General features: G+C 35.2%; 2 protein-coding genes and 3 long non-coding RNA genes across 26 annotated transcripts in view; 1 reads left to right on the top strand and 4 right to left on the bottom strand.

The window, feature by feature from the left end:
• Positions 1 to 23067, top strand: part of sm (heterogeneous nuclear ribonucleoprotein L) — a 196375-nt gene that overhangs the window by 21986 nt on the left and 151322 nt on the right. For 4 of the 22 annotated variants that reach the window (XM_018105854.3, XM_018105853.3, XM_018105851.3 and 1 more), the window contains exon 1: positions 20854 to 21117. The exons of 1 other annotated variant lie outside the window; for it this stretch is intronic. The gene's annotated coding sequence lies outside the window, so the exon portion shown is untranslated. Of the gene's footprint in view, positions 1 to 19425; positions 20244 to 20832; positions 21118 to 21234; positions 21463 to 23067 lie in introns of those variants that run through there. 17 more of the 22 variants (XM_018105847.3, XM_018105846.3, XM_089260667.1 and 14 more) reach the window with 12 other exon arrangements.
• The window catches only part of LOC149091168 (uncharacterized), a 184245-nt gene that overhangs the window by 137994 nt on the left and 23184 nt on the right, over positions 1 to 23067 (bottom strand). The window lies entirely within an intron of this gene.
• On the bottom strand, positions 5933 to 6658 carry LOC149091169 (uncharacterized). The gene is made up of 2 exons (XR_016197053.1): positions 6510 to 6658; positions 5933 to 6425 (listed from the first exon to the last, which is right to left on the bottom strand). It is a non-coding gene; the product is annotated as an uncharacterized LOC149091169 (long non-coding RNA).
• LOC115561866 (uncharacterized) lies at positions 7686 to 8301 on the bottom strand. The gene is made up of 2 exons (XR_003979988.2): positions 8083 to 8301; positions 7686 to 8024 (listed from the first exon to the last, which is right to left on the bottom strand). It is a non-coding gene; the product is annotated as an uncharacterized LOC115561866 (long non-coding RNA).
• LOC108653271 (uncharacterized) lies at positions 9157 to 10226 on the bottom strand. The gene is made up of 2 exons (XM_018103631.3): positions 9948 to 10226; positions 9157 to 9700 (listed from the first exon to the last, which is right to left on the bottom strand). The coding sequence occupies exons 1-2, from the start codon at positions 10224 to 10226 to the stop codon at positions 9632 to 9634; spliced, it is 348 nt and encodes a 115-aa protein (XP_017959120.2). The 3' UTR covers positions 9157 to 9631.

The raw sequence follows: 23067 nt of genomic DNA, 5'->3' as shown, positions 1-23067 counted from the left end.
ACGTAATGTTTGGCACTACGTAAATTCTAGATTGTGTAAATACATTTGACGAATGTTGTATACATATATGATGCATATGTATGCAGATTATAACGCTGTATTATATATATATTGTACATATAAAAGCATTTTGACACAGTTCAACCCTGGCATGTCCAAAAAGTCAATTTATGCAGTTGACTTAATTTGATTTTGGTTTGATCACAGAATTGCATTCTCTGCGCATTTTAGCTAAAGGCAAACTGTGTGCTAAATTGTATATGCGTGAGTGTGTGTGTAAGCGTGTGTGTGTGTCTAAAATGTATAAATGTGTGAATGCCGAAGGTACATAAATTGAAGAAATTAAAAATCGTTTAAGCAGAATTGTCATGATGTGAATATGATGTGTTAACGCTTTTTTAAGCAGTAAAACTTCCAAATTTTCATATAAATATATTGTATTTAGATATATAATAATACATAAACTTTATATATAACATATATAAAATAAATCTTAGAATAAGTAATAAATATAATAAAACAATATATGTATATAACATAGAAAATAATGATAATGATATTAAATACATATGTTATAAAACCAGTCTATATAAATAATTTATTTTAAACAAGTTTTTTGCAATAATGCAAATATTTGTTGTTATTGATATTGTTTTCTTGCCAGTTAAGTCTTAGATCTAGTTTATCTAAAAATATTACGAATGCACTTGGTTCGTATTAAAGTAAAACCTTCAATGCGCTCTGTGCATATCGTTTTGTCATTACTAAAACACATTTTCGATTAAGCTCTGCTTGCTCCATAGAGGGTATGGCAAAGTAAGTAATCGTACGTGTGGAAAAGAAGCTGGCACTGATTGCTGCATAAATGATTGAGAATGTGTGTGGGTGGCTGTCGGCTAGCTGGGGCATAGGTTGGGGCCAAATGGATTGGCTCTGTCTGCAGTTGCCACTGGTGGAGCCAGTAAGCCCTTGCCACTGGCATTTCGGGATGCTGCACGGCTGGAGCTATCAGCATGCCGCATTCTTGCATGCAACAAAAGGTTCACATGCAACGAATTGACAACTGAGTAAGCGTTATATGAAAATTGATGGAAAATGCCAAAATATTTAAATCTAATTTCTGTTGCGGCGCCAGCTGAACAGAAAGCGAGCAAGACATAGAGAGAAGGAGAGAGACGATGAGAGGGATAGCAATAGCACGACATAGGAACTGCGACCAGGCGAGCTAGTTGCAAGTCCAATGATTTAAATATGCAGTCGCATATATATTTTTAGCTATCAGAAGACACAATAGAGCAGACAATGTGAATGCACAATAAATCACCAAAAAGCGCAGCCAGAAAAAAAGAAGAACAGCGAGAGCGAGCAGGGAAATTAAAAGGGAAAATGCGTAAAAAGCGAAAGAAAATGCAGACGAATCGTCGTTCGTCGTTCGCCGTTCGTCAGCGTCAGCGAAAGCAAAAACCAAATCATTTAATTGAATTATTCGCGATAAAATTGCAATTTATTTTGAGAGACGAGTCGAGTCGAGTCGAGTCGAGTTGATTCAAACCGAACGAGCGACAGTTGCTGGCAGTGTTGTCGTTGTCCTTTCCACAATGGAGACAGCAACAGCCGCAATCAGCAGCAACATCAGCAGCAGCAGAAGCAGCAGCAGCAGCAGCCAACACGCACACACAAAAGTTGCATGCCAGATTTGCCCCCAATGTCCCGTTAAAGCGAAATGCTTATTATTAACAACGCTCCGGCATATCTATGCCACCATCTATCTTGCTGCTGCACTCTCTTGCAGTTGCACTTTGGGCTGACCCATGCTCAGCGCGCTCAGCGGACAGAGTCAACTGCTCCTGGCTGCCATTTGCCTCACACAAATTGCATTGTTCTTGTTTACATTGTGCATTGCTCGTTGCATTACACTGTGTATGTGTGTGCATGTGTGTGTATACGTGTGTGCGTGTACGTGTGTGTTCTGCATCACAAATTAATTGCATATTATGTGGCACTTAGTTGCTAACTGTATTGTGCCCCAGCGCACATTACAATGCTGAATATGAGCGGGATTCGAATTGGCTAAGAAATTCCAGAAATTGTCAGAAATTCCCTGTAAACTTCCACTTGAGACACTTATGAGATATGCACGGAAAATATTTAGCTGTCGGGCCATGTATTCGAATTTTATGAGAGCAAATTACATTCACAATATTATAATATATATAAAGGGACAAAGTGAAGCAAGTGTTTTATCAAATGTTTTAGTAATATGAAATTGCAATTGTTGGCTTTACTGGATAAAATATAGGAATCAATAATATTTAATAGAGAAAAGTCATCAAAGCAACTTACATCTTATTGAAATTTAAATAGATTAAATAGAATATGAACTTTAACTCATAAATAGCAAAATTCTTCAATATATATAAAATTCACTGCGCCACATCGGAAAATCTCATCCTTCACGTTTTTTATTCATGTTTAATATTTTATAATTTATTCAATCTATAGTACGATAAATTTTCTATTGAGTTCAGTTCATAATATCAAAGTTTCAGTGAGACTAACGACGCTGTCAACATATCTGTAAATGTTTACCATTTTTAAATTCGTTCAACAATTTTTTAAATATTTAAAATAGAATAAAAATAATTGCTTTAAATATTAGAATAAACAAAATCATTATAACCTGATCTCTCATTTTCAATGGGTTCATAGTATAAACTCTTTACAATCATACAATTTGAATAAAAATTAAATTTGATACACTCAAACCTATTCAAATCAGCCAAAAGGAATTTTTTTTTCGAAAATTGATAAACTCATCTAAAGATATAAACATTTTTTTCAGGTTTTCAGGGAATAGACTTTTAAATACGTTTAAAAATGTCAGACATTCAATTAAGAATTTCTAAGTAGACAGCTTGAACCTTTTTATACTTGCCTGCAAAGCAATTCAACAGTTAAACGATTCACTTCTTATATAGAAATCTCATTAAATATTATACACTTAACAATCAGTTTGTAATTTTAGCTTTAGCTGCTTGGCTTAGGTATTTACCATGCTTACTCTTTCGCCTGCCGTTGATCTAAAAAGTTTTGGCTGTATTTACCTTTGTGCTTCGCATTTGCCTCTCACTCTCAAAAAACCATTTAAATAGAGAGCTTGAGAATCAAATTTAAATACCGAGAGAATTGTGTAACTTGGCGTTTCGTTTTCTTTTGCCGGAGCTCTGGCAGCTTTTCCTCACTCTCTCCGTCTCGCCTCTTGAGCTGGTCTCAGCTCTTTTGGCTTTGTTGCTGTAAATTTGCTGTCCACATTTCTGTTTCCGTGTTTCTTGCCGTGTTGCTGTGTTGGCATTTCATTTAGCGCACAACTTCACATTTGCGTTGCCTGCAATTGCCATTTCCGTTTCCTGAAATTTGCCACTCGTTACACACTCTTACACACACACTTACACACAGATAGATATATAAGAGCGAGAGAGAGAGAGAGAGAGAGAGGGAGAGAATGGCGAGGCGGGAGGCAGAACAATCTACCAGCCAACCGACATTTTCATTTCCATGCTTGGGCGCTTCGCACGAATCAATTATTCATCATCATCGATTAAGTAAGAGCAGCTACCAGCCCCCAACTGTCACGCCCCTCCCTCGAATCGCATGCAGTACTCCCCTGGCTGGGTGTCTCGCTTTTATTGTTATGATTTTTGCCGGCTGTAATGGCCTTCCCTTGAAGGACTTTGGCCAGCCTGGGCGGAGGCAGCATGAAATCCCGTTTAATGATACCAACTAAAAGCCGAGATTTATATATAGTATATGAGCATACACAAAGCTGATATATAGCATATATATGGATAAGTGTGTGTGTGTGTGTGTGTGTGACATCTGTGCAGCTCATATATCTATGCGATACATTACAATACACGGAAAGGACAGAGACAAGTCAGGACATCTGCATCTCTGTTCTGATGTCGTCTGTCCCGCTTCAGTGTTGCTCGGTCCCGTTCTGTGCTTATTTTTTCCGCCGTTATCCATTAAATATTTATGAAAATTGCTTTTGCTGCAGTTTTATTCACTTCCATGTTCTCGCCGAGCAAGTCCTTGCTTTGCATGCGCTCCTTTTTCGGCCTACAACATGGCAGCCAGGGGCGGAGGCCAGTAAAACAATAAAGCTTAAGAATTCAATTTCCTAAGAGCTTAAAGCTGGCACTTCCTGCTATCTTCTTCTTCTTCTTCTTCGTTTGGTGTGTTGTGTGTGTGTGTGCTTGATTCTTGACACACATAAATCGTGGCAAGACATGTGCCCAGATAATCCCACATTATGAAAAAATATCTTACAATAAATATTTTGGCATCAATAGGGAAGCATTTTTAACAGTGAATCGTTAAATGCAGAAAATATCCTACAAGGTTTCTCGTAATGATTTATGCGAGCGGGTTATCAAGGGATTATATTTATAATATATATATGTACTTATGCAAAAGCCGACTGTGCGAATGTTGAAACACAATTAAAGGCGAAAATATGCTTAAGCAAGGAAAATTCAGACTGCAGAGCAAATACATACAAGTATAATAAAATTAAACTGTGAAATAAATAAAATGTTACAGAATTTAAGCGTTCTTCGTTTCAGTCATAAAGACAGTTTTAAAAGTTCTTTTTCGACATAAAACTAAAAATTAACTATCTAAATCATATTAACATAAATGCCAAAAAAAAAACAAGAATTAAATATTAAATACCGAAATATTTATAAAATAAAAATAATATACAATCCTATAAATTACAAATACTGAATATATATAAAATAAATATGAAACAAAAATGTATTTAATTAATATAATAAATAACAAATAAGTGTAAAATTTAAAAAATAAATAAATAAATGAGATACACTAAAATTTATAAATATAAATATAAGTAAAATATATAAATATAAATTTAAGTAAAACATGTAACAATTGATTATAAACTCTATGCAGAAATTTAAGGAAAACATTGAAAGGTTAATTAAAATTCATTTATATATTTTATTAAATATTATTATATATTTTAAAGTAAGACTTTATGATGGATTATTTTTGGAAAAAATAAAATAATAAAAATAATAGAACCAAAAAAAAAAAATATATATATATATAAGTTATATAAATAAATTTATATTTTGTATACAAAAAATATGTAATTGAATATTTAAGTTCAATAGATTCATTAGAAGAGTATTCCACAGCTATACATAGCCGAAAATTTCCTTTATTATTATTATTTTTTTTTTTTTATTATTTAGTTCTCAATAGTGTTTACAGAGTGTATTTATTGGGAAGGATAATCCCCTGTGGATTTTATTTATTCTGCATACATAATATGAATATAGTGTATTTTTCTTCATTTCCTATAGTTTTACGAAAACTCATCAATGGCTCCTTCACCCCGCTCTAGGCACAACGAAAAACAAATTAAAATTCTTGAAATAAGCCCGCACAGAGCAGCCTTTCTATTTAGGCATTGATTAATGCATTGACAACTCGGTGACAGCTTTATTTCAAATTAAACTTGATTTACTTTCCGCTCTGCCATGGCACAACGTTCTGGGCCATAAAAGAAAGGCATTTAAGGACAGTTGAACTCCCAGGCACTAGTCGAAAGAATTTGAACTTTTATGAGCCAACTACACGTAGCTGCGCTCTAAATTTCAATTGAAATTTAAAGCTAAGACAAGCGCCGAGCATCTGAATTGAGTTTATGGCAGCAGCTACAGCTAGTGCTCTGATTGAATGGGACAGGTGCTGGTGGTGCGGGTGGCGCAATTCGAGCTCCACAAGCTCCACTCATTAGTTGCATGTTCGTGTGCTTATATCATTTAGAGATAGCACAGATAGCACAAAGCTCGCGCCCACCACGTCTGCACCTTTTCATATATTTACAATATAAATTTGTGAGTTTTCGTTTTCTCTCTTTTTTTTTTTTGGAAAATTGCGCATCATAAATTCTTGTGAGGATTTTCGGTACACACTTTGAGTAACGGTACTTAATAAACTCGCATCATTTTCCCATTTGGCGCTCGCACTTCATCTCGGGTCTTCCTGCCCGGCATGCCAAAGCCCACGTCGACGACCACGCCCACCCGCCTGTTGTTGTGGCCCAAATTACCTGTCATTTCGAAATTATGATAGCAAGAACCGTTGGCTGTGCCGTTGACGTTGCTTTCCGGCATCCTTCCCACCCCCACCCCGCCGCCCCTCGCTTTCCCGCGCCACCCAACCAACTCCTGGGAGGTTTTTTATGTCTGCCGTAGCAGGTGACTGGATGGAATGCGGGCAGGAGGCACCTAATTTTATGTGCCCCGCTCATATATCTAATGTACGTACGTATGTATATGTAACTCAAACTAATGCTGTATCTTAAAGCCTTATGCGCGTTTTCCGATTGTAATCTGTAAGCATAATACTTAACCGTTAATAACCGTGAGGCTACTCGTAAGGAAAACATATGTACATACATATACATACACACATACATATATCTTTCCTTTGATATGACATGCTGACAGCTGGCTGACATCGCCTTGAAGTGGACATTTTTATTTTATTTTTTTTTAAGGCACCAACAAAGGACGGGCAGGAGCGGGGGAGCGCGTAAGTTATGTGAGGCATTTGCTGATGGCCAAAGCTAATATGAGTTTTAGCTGACTTCAAATTGACAGCGCCCCCAGCCCCAGAATGGGCGTAGATGTCAGCTAGCTGATGCCATAAATGAAAAAGCTTGCAAATGCCATAAGCTCTTGGACTTTTGATTTGCTTTGATTAACTCGCCACTGAAAGGAAAAGCCAGGCTGGAGGAGGCTCTTGAGAAATATGCTTTGACATTATAGGTAAAATTATAAGCATAAATTATGTTTAATGGAATTCAAATAAGATATGTGTACCAGAAATGTTAAAGTTGGGTGCTATCGAACGCATAATAGACTTTCGCGATTCAAAATGTTTTCATGAATGAATGTTTTCATAAGGATGCAGAAGCGTTCGACAGTAATTTAACTAGTCCATTTTTAAAGATATATTGATTTCTCACTGCATATAAATATTTTAGTCGAGTCCCAACAATGTTTCGAGGGAGAAGAATTTGTGATATTTAGTGATTTTTGAGTTATCGGGGCACAAATTATCGATTTTCGACTGTATATATAATGTGTAGGTAAAGAGTTGTAAAGTAAAGTTAAAGAGATCTGCAATAACTTGTATACTCAATTTTGAAATTCTTAATGTACAAGATTATCTTAATGAGCGCACAATATGCTCTATCTTCTATACACGATCCACTGTCAGCAATATACAATGGATGGACGGATAAGACCAAGAAATATCACAAAGAAAGTATATTACTTTTTAAATAAAAAGCCAATTTCTTATAAACTTTATTTGAATGAGTTGAGAGTCAATTGTTGATTATTTCGCCCAATACGAGCCTTCCATCCTCTAATTGTTGCTAAAGAAACTGCATCTAACAAGCTCTAAAGAGCCAATCGAGCATATAATGCCAAATGTTCGTTTCTAACAAGCTTAACCAAGAGATCACATATGTCTAAGCTTTTAGAATGTATGTATACGAATAGATCACATATCTTACCCATATTTCCATTGCAACAAACGCAAGCCGTACATTATGAAAGTCTCTGTAAAAATGTTTCATTAAAAAAAAAATTTATTTACGAATATACTACTTAATTGTTTCACACAATTTGCAATGCCAAATTAAGGGAAAAAGATAAACTTGATGCAGTTCTAATGCCATTTCGCCTACGACTTCATTTAGGACTGCAGTAACTTTTCAAACTGGACCGACAGATTTGGAAAGTCCTTTCCTAGACGTCTCAGCACACATATTCCCAAAACAAAGAATGCACTACACTTCATGAACTCTCCGAAGGATGGATCATTGTATAGGAAATAGAACCAATATTTGGGACGAAGACGCAGACGTTGCCATGGTAACATTCTAATTACTTGCACCTCCAAGGAATTTCAAATGTTATCTGAAAGGAGTCAATGGGAATATTGAATGGCACAAATTGATTGAGTATGGGCACTCACGAATAATATTATTCACTTATCTTAGAACCTTTCTTTTTCTGAAGATGTTTTGATATTATACTTTATATGATTTAAGGAAATATGCTTAGGTTTTGCTAGCTAAATATATTTTGAGTAGTTTCTCAAATATATGATTCGACCAAACTCGAAAGTTGAACCTAGTCAACTAGACCTCAGCAACTGTTCGCAGCAGTTGAAATACTTTAACCGCAGTTGCTGAAGGTTATGGAGGAGCAGAGCATAGAACAGCTAAGCAACTGGAACATACCTTGACCCAGAGTATTATGGTGTTGTGAAAAGGTAGAAAGCAGAAGGGGGCGTGTCACACTTCATAAAGTAATGCGGCTGATATGAATCATAAATATTATGAGCACACTCTACTTATACAAAGATTTAATATAAATTTGCTTTTGAGTACCCTAGAAATAAGTTGCATAATATTGCATAATATATGTATATGTATTTTAATATCATATACAATATAAACCCAAGCTTTAATTGCAGTATTCAATATTATTATTCATCTTTGTCGCCTAATTAACTTTACAAAATTAGCTTATTTAATTTATGGTCACTATTTAAGTATTTTAAGAGCAAGGGAAAGCTTTTTTATTTTGTAATTTTATTATTTATGTTTTAAGGAAATAATAAAATATTTTTATTCATAAAAAAAAAAATAAACGTTTTAGTACTATGAAACCGTCAATGAAAAGAGCCAGCGAATAGCATCGATAGCTTTGCAGCTCTACTAAACCTTTTAGTACAAATACAGTAAACCAACACATATAAATGTCATTAACACACTCTAAATCTGATTAGGAAAGTGCATATAGAAGAAAAGTTGTTCAGCAATTAGGCTGGCATAGCAAAGACCATTAGCCCAGCACAAGGAGAGAAGATGATTAGGCATATATACATAAGTATATTTATATGTGTGTGTGTGTGCTGTTTGACAGCCATCTATGTACAGGAGAGAAAAGATATTTGATATTTCCCGACTAGAGCACTCTCACTTGTTTCGTAAACATTTTACAGTTGGCCTATATAACAACAATGTAATTAATTAAACAAATACCATTTGTTGGTGCATTAATGTATTTATTTTGTAAATATTTCCGTGCTATTAATATTGTAGGTCAATATGTAATATACAAGTACAAAAATATTTAACAATCAAATAAAGCATATAAATATTGTGTATACATTTCTATAAAAAAGTGCTGCAAAATTTAGACATTTGTCAGTCAAAAGAATTTGGGATCTCTTTCAATTTCGCGAGAAACCAAGCGCAGCGACGTTCTTTTGCCAAGCATGACAGACAAATGTGCGAGAACCTCCGTCAGAGGGTGAAAATGTCGAGCGTTTGATATGCCACACCACAGAAAGCAGCCTGGCAGGCTGGCAGCAGTCAAAAGTGTTGATATAAAATGTTCAGCAAACTTGTTAATTAGCAGAATAGAACAAAAGTACATGTTTATTATATAAAACATTGAAGAAGAAGAGTAAACTAAGCTATAGAAAAGAATTGAATACTCAAAATCTACTTAAACTATTTAATGGAGCTGCCGAAATTCTTCTCATTGCTCAGGCACTGGTTGCAAATGGTGCAGAAGATTTGCTGCAAGAGAAGATAATGTTATTAGTATATAGTAAGAGTAAGTGCGTGTCAGTCGGGCGTTACCGACTGCAGAATGCTCATTCACGAGCCGAATGACGGAAAATCGTCACTTTCATATTACAGTTTATATTATAATTCCAGTTTGCATGCATACAGACAGACAGACGGACGAAAAACACACTGTCCAGAGCTAATATACTCGTTTCACTCTCATAATTGTAATATATATATGTATAAAAGATCGTACGGGAAGGGAGGAACGCGCCGTGCAGCCGCCCGCTTGGGAGGAGCCCGTGCACTCGAAGTGCCGTAGCCAGCTCTTGATCACATTTGTGGGCGGGATCTGATAAATGCTGAACTGTTTCTTGAACATGCGCTGCGCTGTGCTTATGGAATCATTATTTCTATAGTAGGCGCGTATTATGAACGCCCGATGCACGCCCGTCCACTGATCCATTGCGACTGAGCTGAAATTATTCGTGCCCGAACAGAAACCTTGGCGGCATTTCCGGTTCATGAGTGACATAAAAAAGTGCAGCAAACAAAACCGAACGAATATATGAAAATTTAATTTGTCATCTGCTGATGCGTTTTCGCCCTATTTATTAATAACGCGGCGTATGAGTAATGCGAAATTCAAATACATTTCTAAATATATTACATATATACATTTTCCTTCTTTATTTTTTTGGGGGGAAATTTTCAAGTGTAAATTGTACATTGTAAATTGTCTATTTGTGCCTTGCCACGCCTGTCCGCCCTCTGCTCCGCTCAATCTCTATGTGCCAGCCATCAATCAATCTAACAAAGTCATCATCATTACGCTTCATCGGGCACGCCCAGCCTCGCACAAATGGTGGGCGTGGCTGGGATAAATCTACAATCTTGAACTCATTTAAAGTTTCGCTACAACTTAAATCCGCTTTGGCATTCGGCCATCATGTCAGTAGTTGGCCAAAGTCTTTAAGCTTTATTTTTTTTTTTTTTTTGCCGCCCCTCTGTCCCTATAGACGGCCATATATATACTCTATATTTTCAGAGGGTGGCTCACACAGACAAGATTGATGGGCTGTTGAGGTTATTTTAGCCAAATATTTAATGTAACTACGGCGCATAATTTATCGAGCTCGTGCTACCAACTTACTGTTATGGGCTATTAAAATTTTATAGAGTTTATTGATGAGAGTTTTTTTTTTCTTTGAATATAGAATATTTAACAGGTAGGCTGAAAGGTTCGTTGGGTAACAGAAATAATCAATTTTGTTTCGATATTGCTTGATTTTAGTATTCAAGTTGCCTTTGAGTTGATATAATGATGATACTGTTTATGATTTTTTTTCGAACATTTAATAGTGCTATTTGTTTTTAACCTTGAAATAGACCTGAATTATTGTAATTAAATTTCTATTTATTTCGAGCAAGCATTCTTTAAAAGTCTCTGAATAGGGGAAATCCAGTTTAAGATAAAATTATTATGTTTTTATACATTGGATTTAATTTATGTTTTATACTATATAAGAGAAATGCTTATATGCTTCTAATTTCTTTAAACTCAGTTTGATAGAAAGCGATTATATTATTATACATTTTAATTAATTTATTTTTTATATCGTGGGAGGTATACTTTTATATGCTTCTAATTCCTGTGAACATATTTAATCATTTATTTCATCAATTTTATTACTTTTATTTTAACTTTACGCTGTTAAAAGAAATTCATATGCTAATTAAGTATATACAATAAAAACCTTTAAATATATTGTATAGCTATTGACAAGTATATAGAAGAGATATAAAAGTGGATTTGGAAATTGTTCGTTTCTAGATGTTATTATTTGTTTATTTATTTATTTTTGTGTGTTTTCTTCTTTTAACTAAATGTCTTCAATTGTTAAGTATCAAATTGTTAGGCATTCATGTAACATTAATCTTAAACTCTTCGGATAAGCTGTTAAGCCTTAAAATGTTAAGTCTTAAACTGCTGTATGTTGCTGTTAAGTCTTGGATATGAAGCCCTAACAACATATTTTTTCAAAATTATTTAATATACATATATATGACTATGATATTTTAATCAGAGAATATTCCAAATTCTATTTTATCATCTATTCTATTTTCTATAGATTTTATTAAAATCAGCTTATAAGCAATATATCTTTCAAATGTAGAACTTCCTCTAAGAAATCTCTGTTGATTTCCATTCACTGAGAGCATTTGCCATTCGTCTCAGCCAACGGTGTCACAAAGTGAGTTTTTAGCCAGGGCTTTAGGTTCCATTCATTCACTTTTTATTTCGCCATTTTGCTGGACCATCGAGCACGTAACTGCAACACAATGCACGGGGTCCAGCGTATAGATACATAGAAACAGATACAATTATGTAGTCTGTGTTTTGTTATTGTTTTTGTTGTCCTTGTTGATGGCGCAAGTTAGCTGCTGCTGCCGCTGCTGCTGCTGTCGTTTTGGCGTTTATACAGTTAACCAGGCAGACAGACTATCCCTTTGCTATACCCTCTATATATACATATATGTATATATATATATATACCCTGTGCTCTGCCATCCACTGCAACAGAGCCATCCATCCATCTGCACTGCACGTCCAGCCAGGCAGGCGTCTATCCATGTGTGTATGTGTGTGTGTGTGTGTCTGTCCGAGGCCTTCGTTTCTTTCCCTGCTCTGTTTTTATTTTCTTTTTTTCTGCTGTTGCTGCTGCTGTCTGCCTGTCATTTTGACACCTTCATTTGCTCCGAACATTCAGCGTCAGAGTCAGGTCCCTGATTCTGTTGCTCTGTTAGCTTTTATTTTTTTCTTGCTTTTTTGTTTCGTATCGTTGGCTAAATTGTGTGCGTGTGAGTCTGTGTGAGATTGTAATTTTTGGTGAAATTTCTTTTATAGTTTTCTTTACTTTTTTTTTTTAGATTTTTTGAAGCGATACCCTACACCGATTCTTAAAGATTATTGATATGATCTTAAGCTAGTTTAACGTAGTACTTAAGTATGAATTGCCCCTAATCGTTTTATAAATTTTCAAAATATTTTTAATTAAATTTTTTAATTATGTAGAAGATTTTTATATTATTATACTGTTACATTGTTATATTGCTATATTGTTATATTGTTAAATTGTTATATTGTTATATTGTTGTATTGTTATATTGTTATATTGTTATATTGTTATATTGTTATATTGTTATATTGTTATATTGTTATATTGTTATATTGTTATATTGTTATATTGTTATATTGTTATATTGTTATATTGTTATATTGTTATATTGTTATATTGTTATATTGTTATATTGTTATATTGTTATATTGTTATATTGTTATATTGTTATATTGTTATATTGTTATATTGTTATATTGTTATATTGTTATATTGTTATATTGTTATATTGTTATATTGTTATAGTGTTATAGTGTTATAGTGTTATAGTGTTATATTGTTATATTGTTATATTGTTTATATTAACCTTAAATTTATTAAAAACATTTTTTTTTTTAATGCGTCTTACCCGTCTTTATCAACCTACCTCGATTAACTTTTTTATACATTTTTTTCATTCCGTTTGCCAGCCCATCTCTTCTTAAGTGTTTTCTAATACTTATTGACTCGCTCAAATGTGTTTGTCTATTTATTCAAAGTTATCTATTTTTATCGTTCTTGACTTTTTTGAGCAAAACTTTGCCAAACTGTCAACTACTATTTGCATACTTTCATTTTCGTTTGCTTCGACTGTCCTATAAGCTGCCTATAAGCCCATAAGCCCCATTGCAGCTCTACGAAGCCGAAACTTTCATGCAACAGCAGCAGCAGCAGTAGCAATAAAAAGCAGCAGGAAAAAGAAATCTGTAAAAGGCAACAATGCCAAGACAAATGATCCAATGGCTGTCTGACTGCACTTTGGCCTCCCACCCACCCACTCACCCACTCATCAGAGCCCATATACCATGCACCTAGCTCCTAGCCCCAGGCCAACTCTAAACGAAAACAAAAAGAAATTGTATTATAGTCAAATATATTGGGTTATATATGTGTGTGTGTGCTGTAAATGTGTGAGTTCGTGTGTGTGAGTGTGTTCAACGGGGCAAAGCTGTCTCAATTTTTGGGTTAGCGCACATTTCTGCATGTAAACTTGGCGGATTTTTCATCTCATTCTTACGAAAATTTCGTTTTTCTTATACCCTATTAAAATATTTTGAATGGGATATAAAGAAAGTGAGCAAGATTTGAAAGTCTATTAAATTTTTTATTGTTTCATTTATGTATTAAATAAAGACCTAATATTTGATTAGGGAAAGCGATACTATATAAATAATTTCTCTTCTATTTCGTCGGATTATCATTGCGATCCTGAAGGATCCTGAAGCTTAACTAGTCTAGTAGTAACTAGTCTCGGTCTCACCCAGTAATACCTTGAACCGCATACAGCAGGATTAAGATCTTATCTATCTCATTAAAATATTTTAACCCATTTAGTATATTTTAGGTTTAAGTAACACATTTAGTATATTTTATGTTTATATTCATACGAATATTTTAAACAATTTTCAGGATTTGTTTAATCGCAGTTAATTATTCAGCTGCTATAACATTTCACACAGTAAACTTATTACAATTGCTCTCATATATTTCTTATTATATTTAAACAATAATTTTTTTTCACTTTTCCTTGAACAGTTTTTTAATAATCATCCAAAGTTTATAATTTATTTTTAACAGAGGTTAGTTATGGCTTTTCAACTTAGATATTTTGTCTTTTTTAAATGATATTTTTATTGTTTTTATTTTTTATTTTTTTATGTAAAACGTTGCAATGACTTTCATACTAATTAATCTCATATATTTAGTTCATATATAATTTTATTCATCTACAGGGTATCATTGCAACTCGCTCGCTTTTTTCATACTTTAGTTGTAGTTTTTTTGTTCTTGTGACTATTCCATGTCAAAGCTGCTGCTGCTGCTTCTGCTGCTGCTTTTACTGACGATGATGATGACAAAGGGCAAGGCAAACGAGTGGCATAGAACTGGGTCAAGACTTGATTGTTTATCTTGGGACAAGGGCCAGTCCGAGCTGGAGAAAAGGAGGAAAGGATTCATGGCTACCATTCACACTTAGCCAGCGTCCAGTGTTCAGGGTGCCAGGGTTCCAGGGGTCCGGCGAAACGAGTAGGATATTAAATTCTTCAAGCATTGTTCAGCTAGCGAAATTAGCTGATGAAAGTTAATATGAAATTTAGCATAGCAGAAACCAAAGAAGGTCATGCCTTAAGGATGTGTATACGTATGTGTGTGTGTGAGTGTGCGGGCTGTGGTACGCCTAGCCGGACGTTTTCATAAACGTTTCACTTTCCGGCAACGCCACAGATAAACAGACACACACACACATCCAACACACACACACACACATGCACTTGAAATACCAAGGAGTTTCAGCTGTAAATCTGGGCAAAACAGGATACTAAGCTGACGCTGCAGCGCAACGGAAGCGGATGCTGCGCTGCTTGATGTGTACCAGCGAGGGGGGCTGTTGGGCGTAAGGCGTTGATAGCAGCAGCTTATCAGCTACAGCTACAGCTACAGCAACAGCAACAGCAGCGGGCTCTGTTAGCATGTTTGAGTGGTAGCCAACTAGAGAAGCCAAGCAGAGCCAGCCCATGCTTCATCATATTCAGACAGTTAAAGGTGCATTAGATTTTGCATAGAAAGTGGCTTAAGGCGTGTGAGAGTGAGCGAAAGTGCAGCACTCAGAAATCGGGTGAAAGTTGCGGATTTGGGTTAGAAAAATAAGCTCAAAATTTGAGCGCCAGCAAGGACTTTACTCGTTGATGTAGCGAGAGATGGTAAAGTGGCCAAACATAAGATGAACTAAAATACTCAAGTCGTTGGAGATCTTAGATGTATTTGAGTTAGTTACACTTTATATATATTTTATTTAAAATTAATAATCTGTTGCAGAAAATATTAAGTTTAAATAGAGAGCTGTTAGACTTTAAGATATGTAATACTGAGAGAGCTCAAAAATAGCTATTTAATATAACATTTGACATTTTTTATTCTTAACATCAATAGTGGATGAATTGGATAATGAATGGTTGATGTAAATCGATCTAAGAATATAAGGTGCATCATTTTAGGATTTAAAATTCTTAGATCTTTTTACATCAATCATTACAAAAATACATCCAGAACTAAACTTTGTTTAATTGATTTAATTTGATTTGTATATTTTTTTAAATGATTCATTTTTTGTATTAAACATTTTTATATTTTATGAAACAAGTTGGCTGGCTTATTTTGCGGATTTTTTTTAAATTAAATGTTATTTTTTTTGGCCTTAGTAACCCACATTTGAATAATAAATGATTTGGTGAGCCAGAATCGACTTCTGTATCAAATGAAAAGCAGTTAAAATAAAATCACATTCGTAATATAGTTTATCTTTTAGTAAATCCGATTTGCTTTTAATGCAATTTGCTCTAGTTATGGAAATCTATTTAAAGTGGTGCGGCAAATTGATAATAATAATGTGATAAGCTGCATATTTTAGTCTTAAGCACGAAATGCTTTAGCGTGGATGAAGCAATTTAAAAAGGAGCACTATAAAACCTAAGCAGAGCTAAATATTAACTGAAATTTAAAATATTAAATACGTTTTCTGAACACTGAAACTGTATGCTTTGAATCTATAATCTTGAATCTGATTAATTTCGAAATTCACATAAAGTAAAAAATTAAATTAAATAATACAAATATTTTTTATTTACTGACAACTATCAACTTAATACTTTAAATCTATAATCTTCAATCTGATTGGTTCAAAAATTTACATACAGTAAAAAATTCTGTAATTCTTGCTGAAATATGTATGTTAAGCATGACCTCTCTCTCTCTTTCTAAGCTAACATAACATAACATAATATCTCACTTTCCTATATAATGTTAATCTGCAAGAATGACACAAAGCTGCTTGTTATGTAACTGCTCAATAAACATTTTAGCACTCGAAAGTATGTTTGCCTTGGCTAAGAAAACTTAAATTCGTTTTTTTTAAGTATTTTAATTGTATGGGCTAACAAAGGAACAAAAAGAAGAAAAATAAGAACAAGAATATTATGTAGAAGAGGAAGAAAAGATTGCAGCATTCAGAGACCAGCGGCAACAAGTGTGAATGCGCTGCCAACAATGACAACAATTGCAACATATTTTCCATCGATAAGTGCGTTCGACCGTTACATACACACATATACATATACACACATGCCCCCCATACACACATATACATATACATATATACATACGCATGCAGAACTAAATCCATATTTTATGATGCAAACATTGGCAAAGAGTTTTGCTTGAATTGCCAAAGGGGAGACTTAAGCCAGGTCAATACCAGGAGCAACTAACCTAAAAATACCCTGTAATTTGTAGTATAGAGATAGAGAGAGAGAAGGAGAGAGGATGCAATTGGAAATGATTTTGTATGACTTGAATTGTAAGAGATTAAACTCCCACAAATATCCTCTATATTCATATATAAAAGGGCAAATCAACTACATATATGGAATATGGAAATTTACATCGAAAACTTAGCGTGAAGTATACCAAAAACTTCCTGAATAGAAACGTTATGGTATATAAGCTACGGGGCATCAATTGGATCTGCTCCTAATTCGAAGACATATTTGAATTATTCTTCCTATAAGAAATATCAAACAGTTATACTTCGTCTCAAAATATTAAAACAAAACATTTTCTTGTTCACAAAATACAAGTAAGAACAATTAAAAAATATATTTATAAAATTTAAAAATATATTTACATATTTTTTCAATTATAAAAATATGTTTACGATTATTTTCTATGAGTTGTAAATACATTTAAAATAAAATATTTCGCAATGTAAACATCATCAAACATATTTTTGTATTTTAATATAATTTCATTTATATTTCTTTTAAGCACTGATATGCCCCGTTGCACTTAGCTTCAGTGTAGGGTATATGCAAGCAGTTAGATGCCGCCCACGCTTGTTACCAATGCATGGCCACGCCCATACGCCCATACGCCCACACACACGCACGCATAGACTAAATAGTTTATGTTGTTTACCAGGCAGCTTGCAGCAGTTGTTGTTGTTGTTGTTGTTGTCGTTGTCGTTGCTGCTGCTGCTGTTGTCCTGCACTTTGGCATTAAGCAAAAGCGCCTGAGCTTCGGCAAGGATGCCAATGCCAATGCGGAGGGAGGTGAAGCGGCAAAACACGTAGCGAACGCCATCGAGCGGCATTCATGTGCACTGTATGCGACTTAACTGGCAGCGGGGCAGGGGGCGTGGCATGTCCTGCTATTTGACTGTCCTGGTTACCATTGTTGTCCAGCTGGCTTCTCCAAGCGCCCGCATCTGAAATTTAATAGAAAGAAAAGAAAAACTAATAGAAGGAAGGAAAAGCACGCAGCATCTCGTGCCTCTACTATTATTCTTCTTCTTGCTTAGCCTTTCTCTTTTGAGTGCTGCACAGTTGATAAGAGACGTGTTAATGCAGTGCTTAAATAGGTGGAGAATCTATTCCAGAATATTTGTATTTTTTTCCCCCATTCAAAAAGAACAAAAAACTAAACTATTGTCACAATATTTTATTTATTTATAAACGGCATTTTATATTATTTTACTTGTCGCTATTTTGATTTTTATTCATCTATATTATTTTTAAATATAATATAAAATTTCTTGTTTTTGAACAATTCAAAATAACGTTTATTGTAATTAACATAGCTAACCATACACTGTTAATGCTAAGCCCAATGGCTGTTAGAGTAACTCCACTGTTGTTTAACAGCATACTGTTAAAGCATTTGCGGCGTCTGCATAAAAATGCAACGAGTTGCAGAGAGCTGTTGAAACACAAACGTTGTTGCGCGTGGGTGAGCGAGAGCGAAGTGAAAAGAGTAAAACGTGCGTTTAAGAGCAGAGCAAAGTACTTCCACTCTTTGCTTAACTTAACTGACAATCAGTGGATTTATCGATAAAATGGGAAACTATAAAGAAATTAAGGAGTGCATAATATTTATATAAGTATTAAATGTTTGTTAATTGTGCATACAAGAACAGCGAATATAAATATATATTTTAATAAAATACATTTTAATTACCTTTAAAATTTTTAGGAAGAATATAATATAATCAAAACTGTAAATAAATAGTACATCTACACAATATCAACAAACAAATTTTAACCAAATAGCCACATATTAGTTCTTTTATAACCCGACATATTTTGATCACCCTTTCACCACTGTGCACAATTTTTGCCAGTCACAAACAACAAAAACAACACGCTGAGCAGAGCGCGCACACACAAGCACACAAAATATACATGCGTATGTTTATGTACATTGAAAACGACGCTCCGGCGCTCATTACAACGCTGAGTGGGAGAGTGGGAGCGAGAGAGCAACCGTATTTCACTTGCGCGCTCTGGTTACGCGCTCTCAGCAAGCACAGCAGGCAGCCGTCAGCCGCCAGGCAGCGGCAGCACTTGCGTTGCGTGCGAGTTTGTGTGTTTGTTCCGTTCGATTTGTGGCTGCGGCTGTGGTACGAGGTGCGCAGGCTTGTAAAAGAGAGCGTGCGTTTACACGAGCGAACGAGCGTGTATATGCCGGACTGCTCACACACAATGTGGCAAATGTGGTTTTTTACCGCTGAGCGCGCCGCTCATTTTCTCAGTACGAATTGAGACACTGTGGCGCACGGTTGAAAACCTTTTCAGTAGCAAGCAGCAGAAAAGCGCACACGAGAAATCCAAATCCAAATCCAACAACAACAACAGCGAGAGACGGCAATTTGTGTGTGTATTGTTATAATTGTATTGTATATGTGTTTATATACACTTACGTGCATGTGTGTGCATTTTGCATATAGCCATCAATTTAAATTAAATACTTTTTTTGGGCTTAATTAAATACTTCCGCGCGCGTCGTCGTTCTCGTCGCCGCGCCAGTTTTTCCATTGCGTGCGGCTGTATTCGCTCTCTCGCCTCGCCGCATTGACGTCGACGTCACACAACCACACATATACACTCACACACACACAAACAGACCAGACACTCTCTCAAACACACACACACATATAGCACGCAAACACGTTCGCATAACTCTCTCTCGAGCTCGATTGTTGCTGCTCTCGTTCTAGCAACACTCTCGCTGCTTTTTTTGGGTGCCAACTATCTCTGTCGGTTGTGTCACTGCCTCTGCTCTGTTGTTGCTGTCTCCGTCTGGCCACCGTGTCGCATTCGTTTTGTTTGTGTTGTATTAAAAAGGGCCGCCGAGAAGTAAGCAGCAAGCAGCGCGGACACGCGATAGTCGTAACAAAACAACAGCAAATAATCGTTTGCATTCGAATTTAGACAACAAAAAAAAGCAACAAACACTATTTATATTAATTATAATTAAAGTGCAGTAGCAACAATATAAATTGCAGTGCGGAGTATATATACAAACAAAATAGAAAACATCGACAACAACAGCCAAAACACAAGGTAAGCAGAAAAGCCGACGCCTAACGGGTGAAAGTGTTATTTTACCGTTTCATTGTGCCTGCACTTGCAACGAATTGCATACATATGCAATTATGCACATGCATACGGTTATTACGTGCTTACGTGTGTGCTCGTGCGTGTCTGTGTGTGACTATGTGTCTCTGGTTTGTGCATTACAAATATCTTTGCTGAAAAGTTTGTAAAGTTTTCTTAGCGCGTCGTTTGCTTTGCTATTTTGCTTCGCAGCAACAACAAAACGTAACCGGTAGGAGCTCGCTTTGCCACCCACGAAATAGCCAAACAAAAAGGGCAGCATAAAAAAAAGCACAAGGTACTTTTACTCTTGGCTGTCTACCTCTCCCTCTCTCTCCAATTTATGCTCTCTCGCTGGCGTTGTGCCGCTCTTATGCTGTAGTCTCTCTCTCCAATTGCAACCCCTATCAAAACGCGTGCAGCTGCTGCTGTTGCTGCTGTTGGTGCTGCTGCTATTAACAGCTACCTGTGCGACGTGCGTGAGCCAACTCTCTTTCGCTGCCACTGTCGCTGCTTACGCTTCGTATTTTTGCTGCACACGACAAAAAGAGCCGACGTTGACGTTTGTGAACGGCTCTCACAGGTTTTCATTTCTTATTTGACCGTCATTCGCCAGCGCGGCGCCGAAGTGTACAACAGCAGAAGTCTTCAATATAACGGATGAAAATCACTTTACACACCACAGAAACACACAAAAATAATACAAATTACAAAGAAAAGAAAATAAATAAATAAGCAAATCAAATTAAAATCAAATAAAAACGCAGTTACAATTTTCCTCACATATTCGCATATGTATGTGTCTGAGAGCGAATTTAATTGTCAATTGTCAAAGTTAACTGTAAGTAGGCGCCGTCTAACTGTCATTGCAAATACCAAAGCCCATTGACAGTTTAAAATTTACAGAGTGCAGTTTTTCTTTCGCAACAATTAACAAAAAGACAAAAAAAAATTTAAATTTAATTAAATTAATTAAAAAAAAAAAAAACTTTGAAAATAATTACAAACAAAACACTTTGTGCATTTAAAATTGTTAATACCTTTCAATTATGGACTTATAAAAAAAAAAATAAAACAAGTCTGTAAATTCTAGCCATATTCATAGAGTGGAAAACAAAAACAAGAACTGACAAATTCAACAGTTTCTAGCAAAATTAACTGTTGTTCGCCGCCATTTTCAAGTGTGGTAAATCGCAAAAGAAAATTTGTGAATGTGTGATTGTGTCCCTGTGTGCGTGTGTTTAAAAAGTTCGTTCGCTTTTCCAGCGCGCGGCTTTTTTTGTGTGTTTCATTAATGAAAAATCAACCCCCGGCATTTTTGGCCAAGCGAGCGCCCCCACAAACAAAGCAGAAATCAACAGTGGCTGCCGCCGCCGTCGCCGCTGCCGCTGTGCTGCTTCTTCTTCGTCTTCTGTTTCTTCATTCTCTAGCAATTCTATTTTCCCATTTTCCCTTAAGGGTTGCAGCAAACAAACAACACAAAATAATAGAAAGAACTAAGAAGGAAAAATAGCAACAACTTTTTCAAGTTTACTTTTCTACGCGGTTTTGCCGCTTTTCAAAGTTTATACGCTGCTGGCCGTGTTTCATTTCCATTTCGTTTTTCGCCATGCACATTTGCTGCTGTTTCGCTGTTGCTTCCTCTGCCACACACTTGTCAAATTGTTCGTCTGTGTGCTTTGTTACAGCTATCCGTTTACAGCTATCCTTCGCATTCATTTTGACATTTTTCGGCCATATTTCTTTAATTTTTCTTCCTTTCCAAACGTTGCCGTTTTGCCGGCGCTTTTTGGCAGCGGCTGCTGTTGCCGCCGTTACCGTTACTTCTTCTTCTGCTCGTCTTTACGAGGGTTGTTTCTGCAATTCACGTCTCTCTGTGTGCGTGTGCCCGTGTCTGTGTATTGTGTTATTGTCTGCTGTTGCGACTGATTTATGCTCTCGCGTCTCCAATTAGAATGAATTCCCCATTGTTGCAGCATATCATAAAAATATATAACAAAAATTAAACATAAAAAATATATATATATGTATATATTATCAGATTAATTACACTATATATTTGGCTGTTATGAAAAGCTTCCTGTTGCTTTAATAATATTATTCAAACAAGATTTTGTTATGCTTGCCTTAAATTCTGAGACATAACTGCACAATATAATATTGTAAATTAAAACTATGAATTTTTATTTTTTTTTGTCGCATATTTGTATTAGTTATGTATTTTATAATAATATGATTTATCTTCAAAATTAAATGCTGCACATATACATACATATGCTGTGCCTCTAGTATTATTTCCATATTTTCCTCTTGCGTATTTTGCCATATGTTTACAACTAACTATTGTTTATATATACATATATTTGCGCTAAACAATATACACATAAAATTATCTACATCTGGCATATATAATATTTTCTTTTTGTTTATTGTTTAGCTGATAAGTTGAAATTTGCCTATTTGAATAGGCCAATCGGTATGATTGATATGATTGCTGATAATTTAGTGTCTAATTGAGCATAGTTCTGAGATAAAATAAATGATCGACTGTAAGATAAAGCACACGATACATAGTAACTGTATATCATTTCTTTGGCCTTTCATTTGCATGAACTATATAACTTATAAAGGCAATAAATTCTGAATGATATATTTGCATGGTTATAAATATAATATTTGTTTATATTTTGCTTAGAGAATTCCTAATGCAAATAAATATTTTTTATATAAAACGTGTATTTTAATTTATATAAATATTTATTTTACTAGCGAGGTTGTACACTGGAAAGGC

The sequence above is a fragment of the Drosophila navojoa genome, chromosome 5, assembly GCF_054131105.1.
Source record: "Drosophila navojoa isolate 15081-1374.11 chromosome 5, UAZ_NAV_1.0, whole genome shotgun sequence".
In the NCBI taxonomy this organism is placed as follows: Eukaryota; Metazoa; Arthropoda; class Insecta; order Diptera; family Drosophilidae; genus Drosophila; species Drosophila navojoa.
The sequence above is the reverse complement of the archived record's forward strand: the minus strand, read 5'-3'. Positions and strand labels throughout refer to the sequence as shown.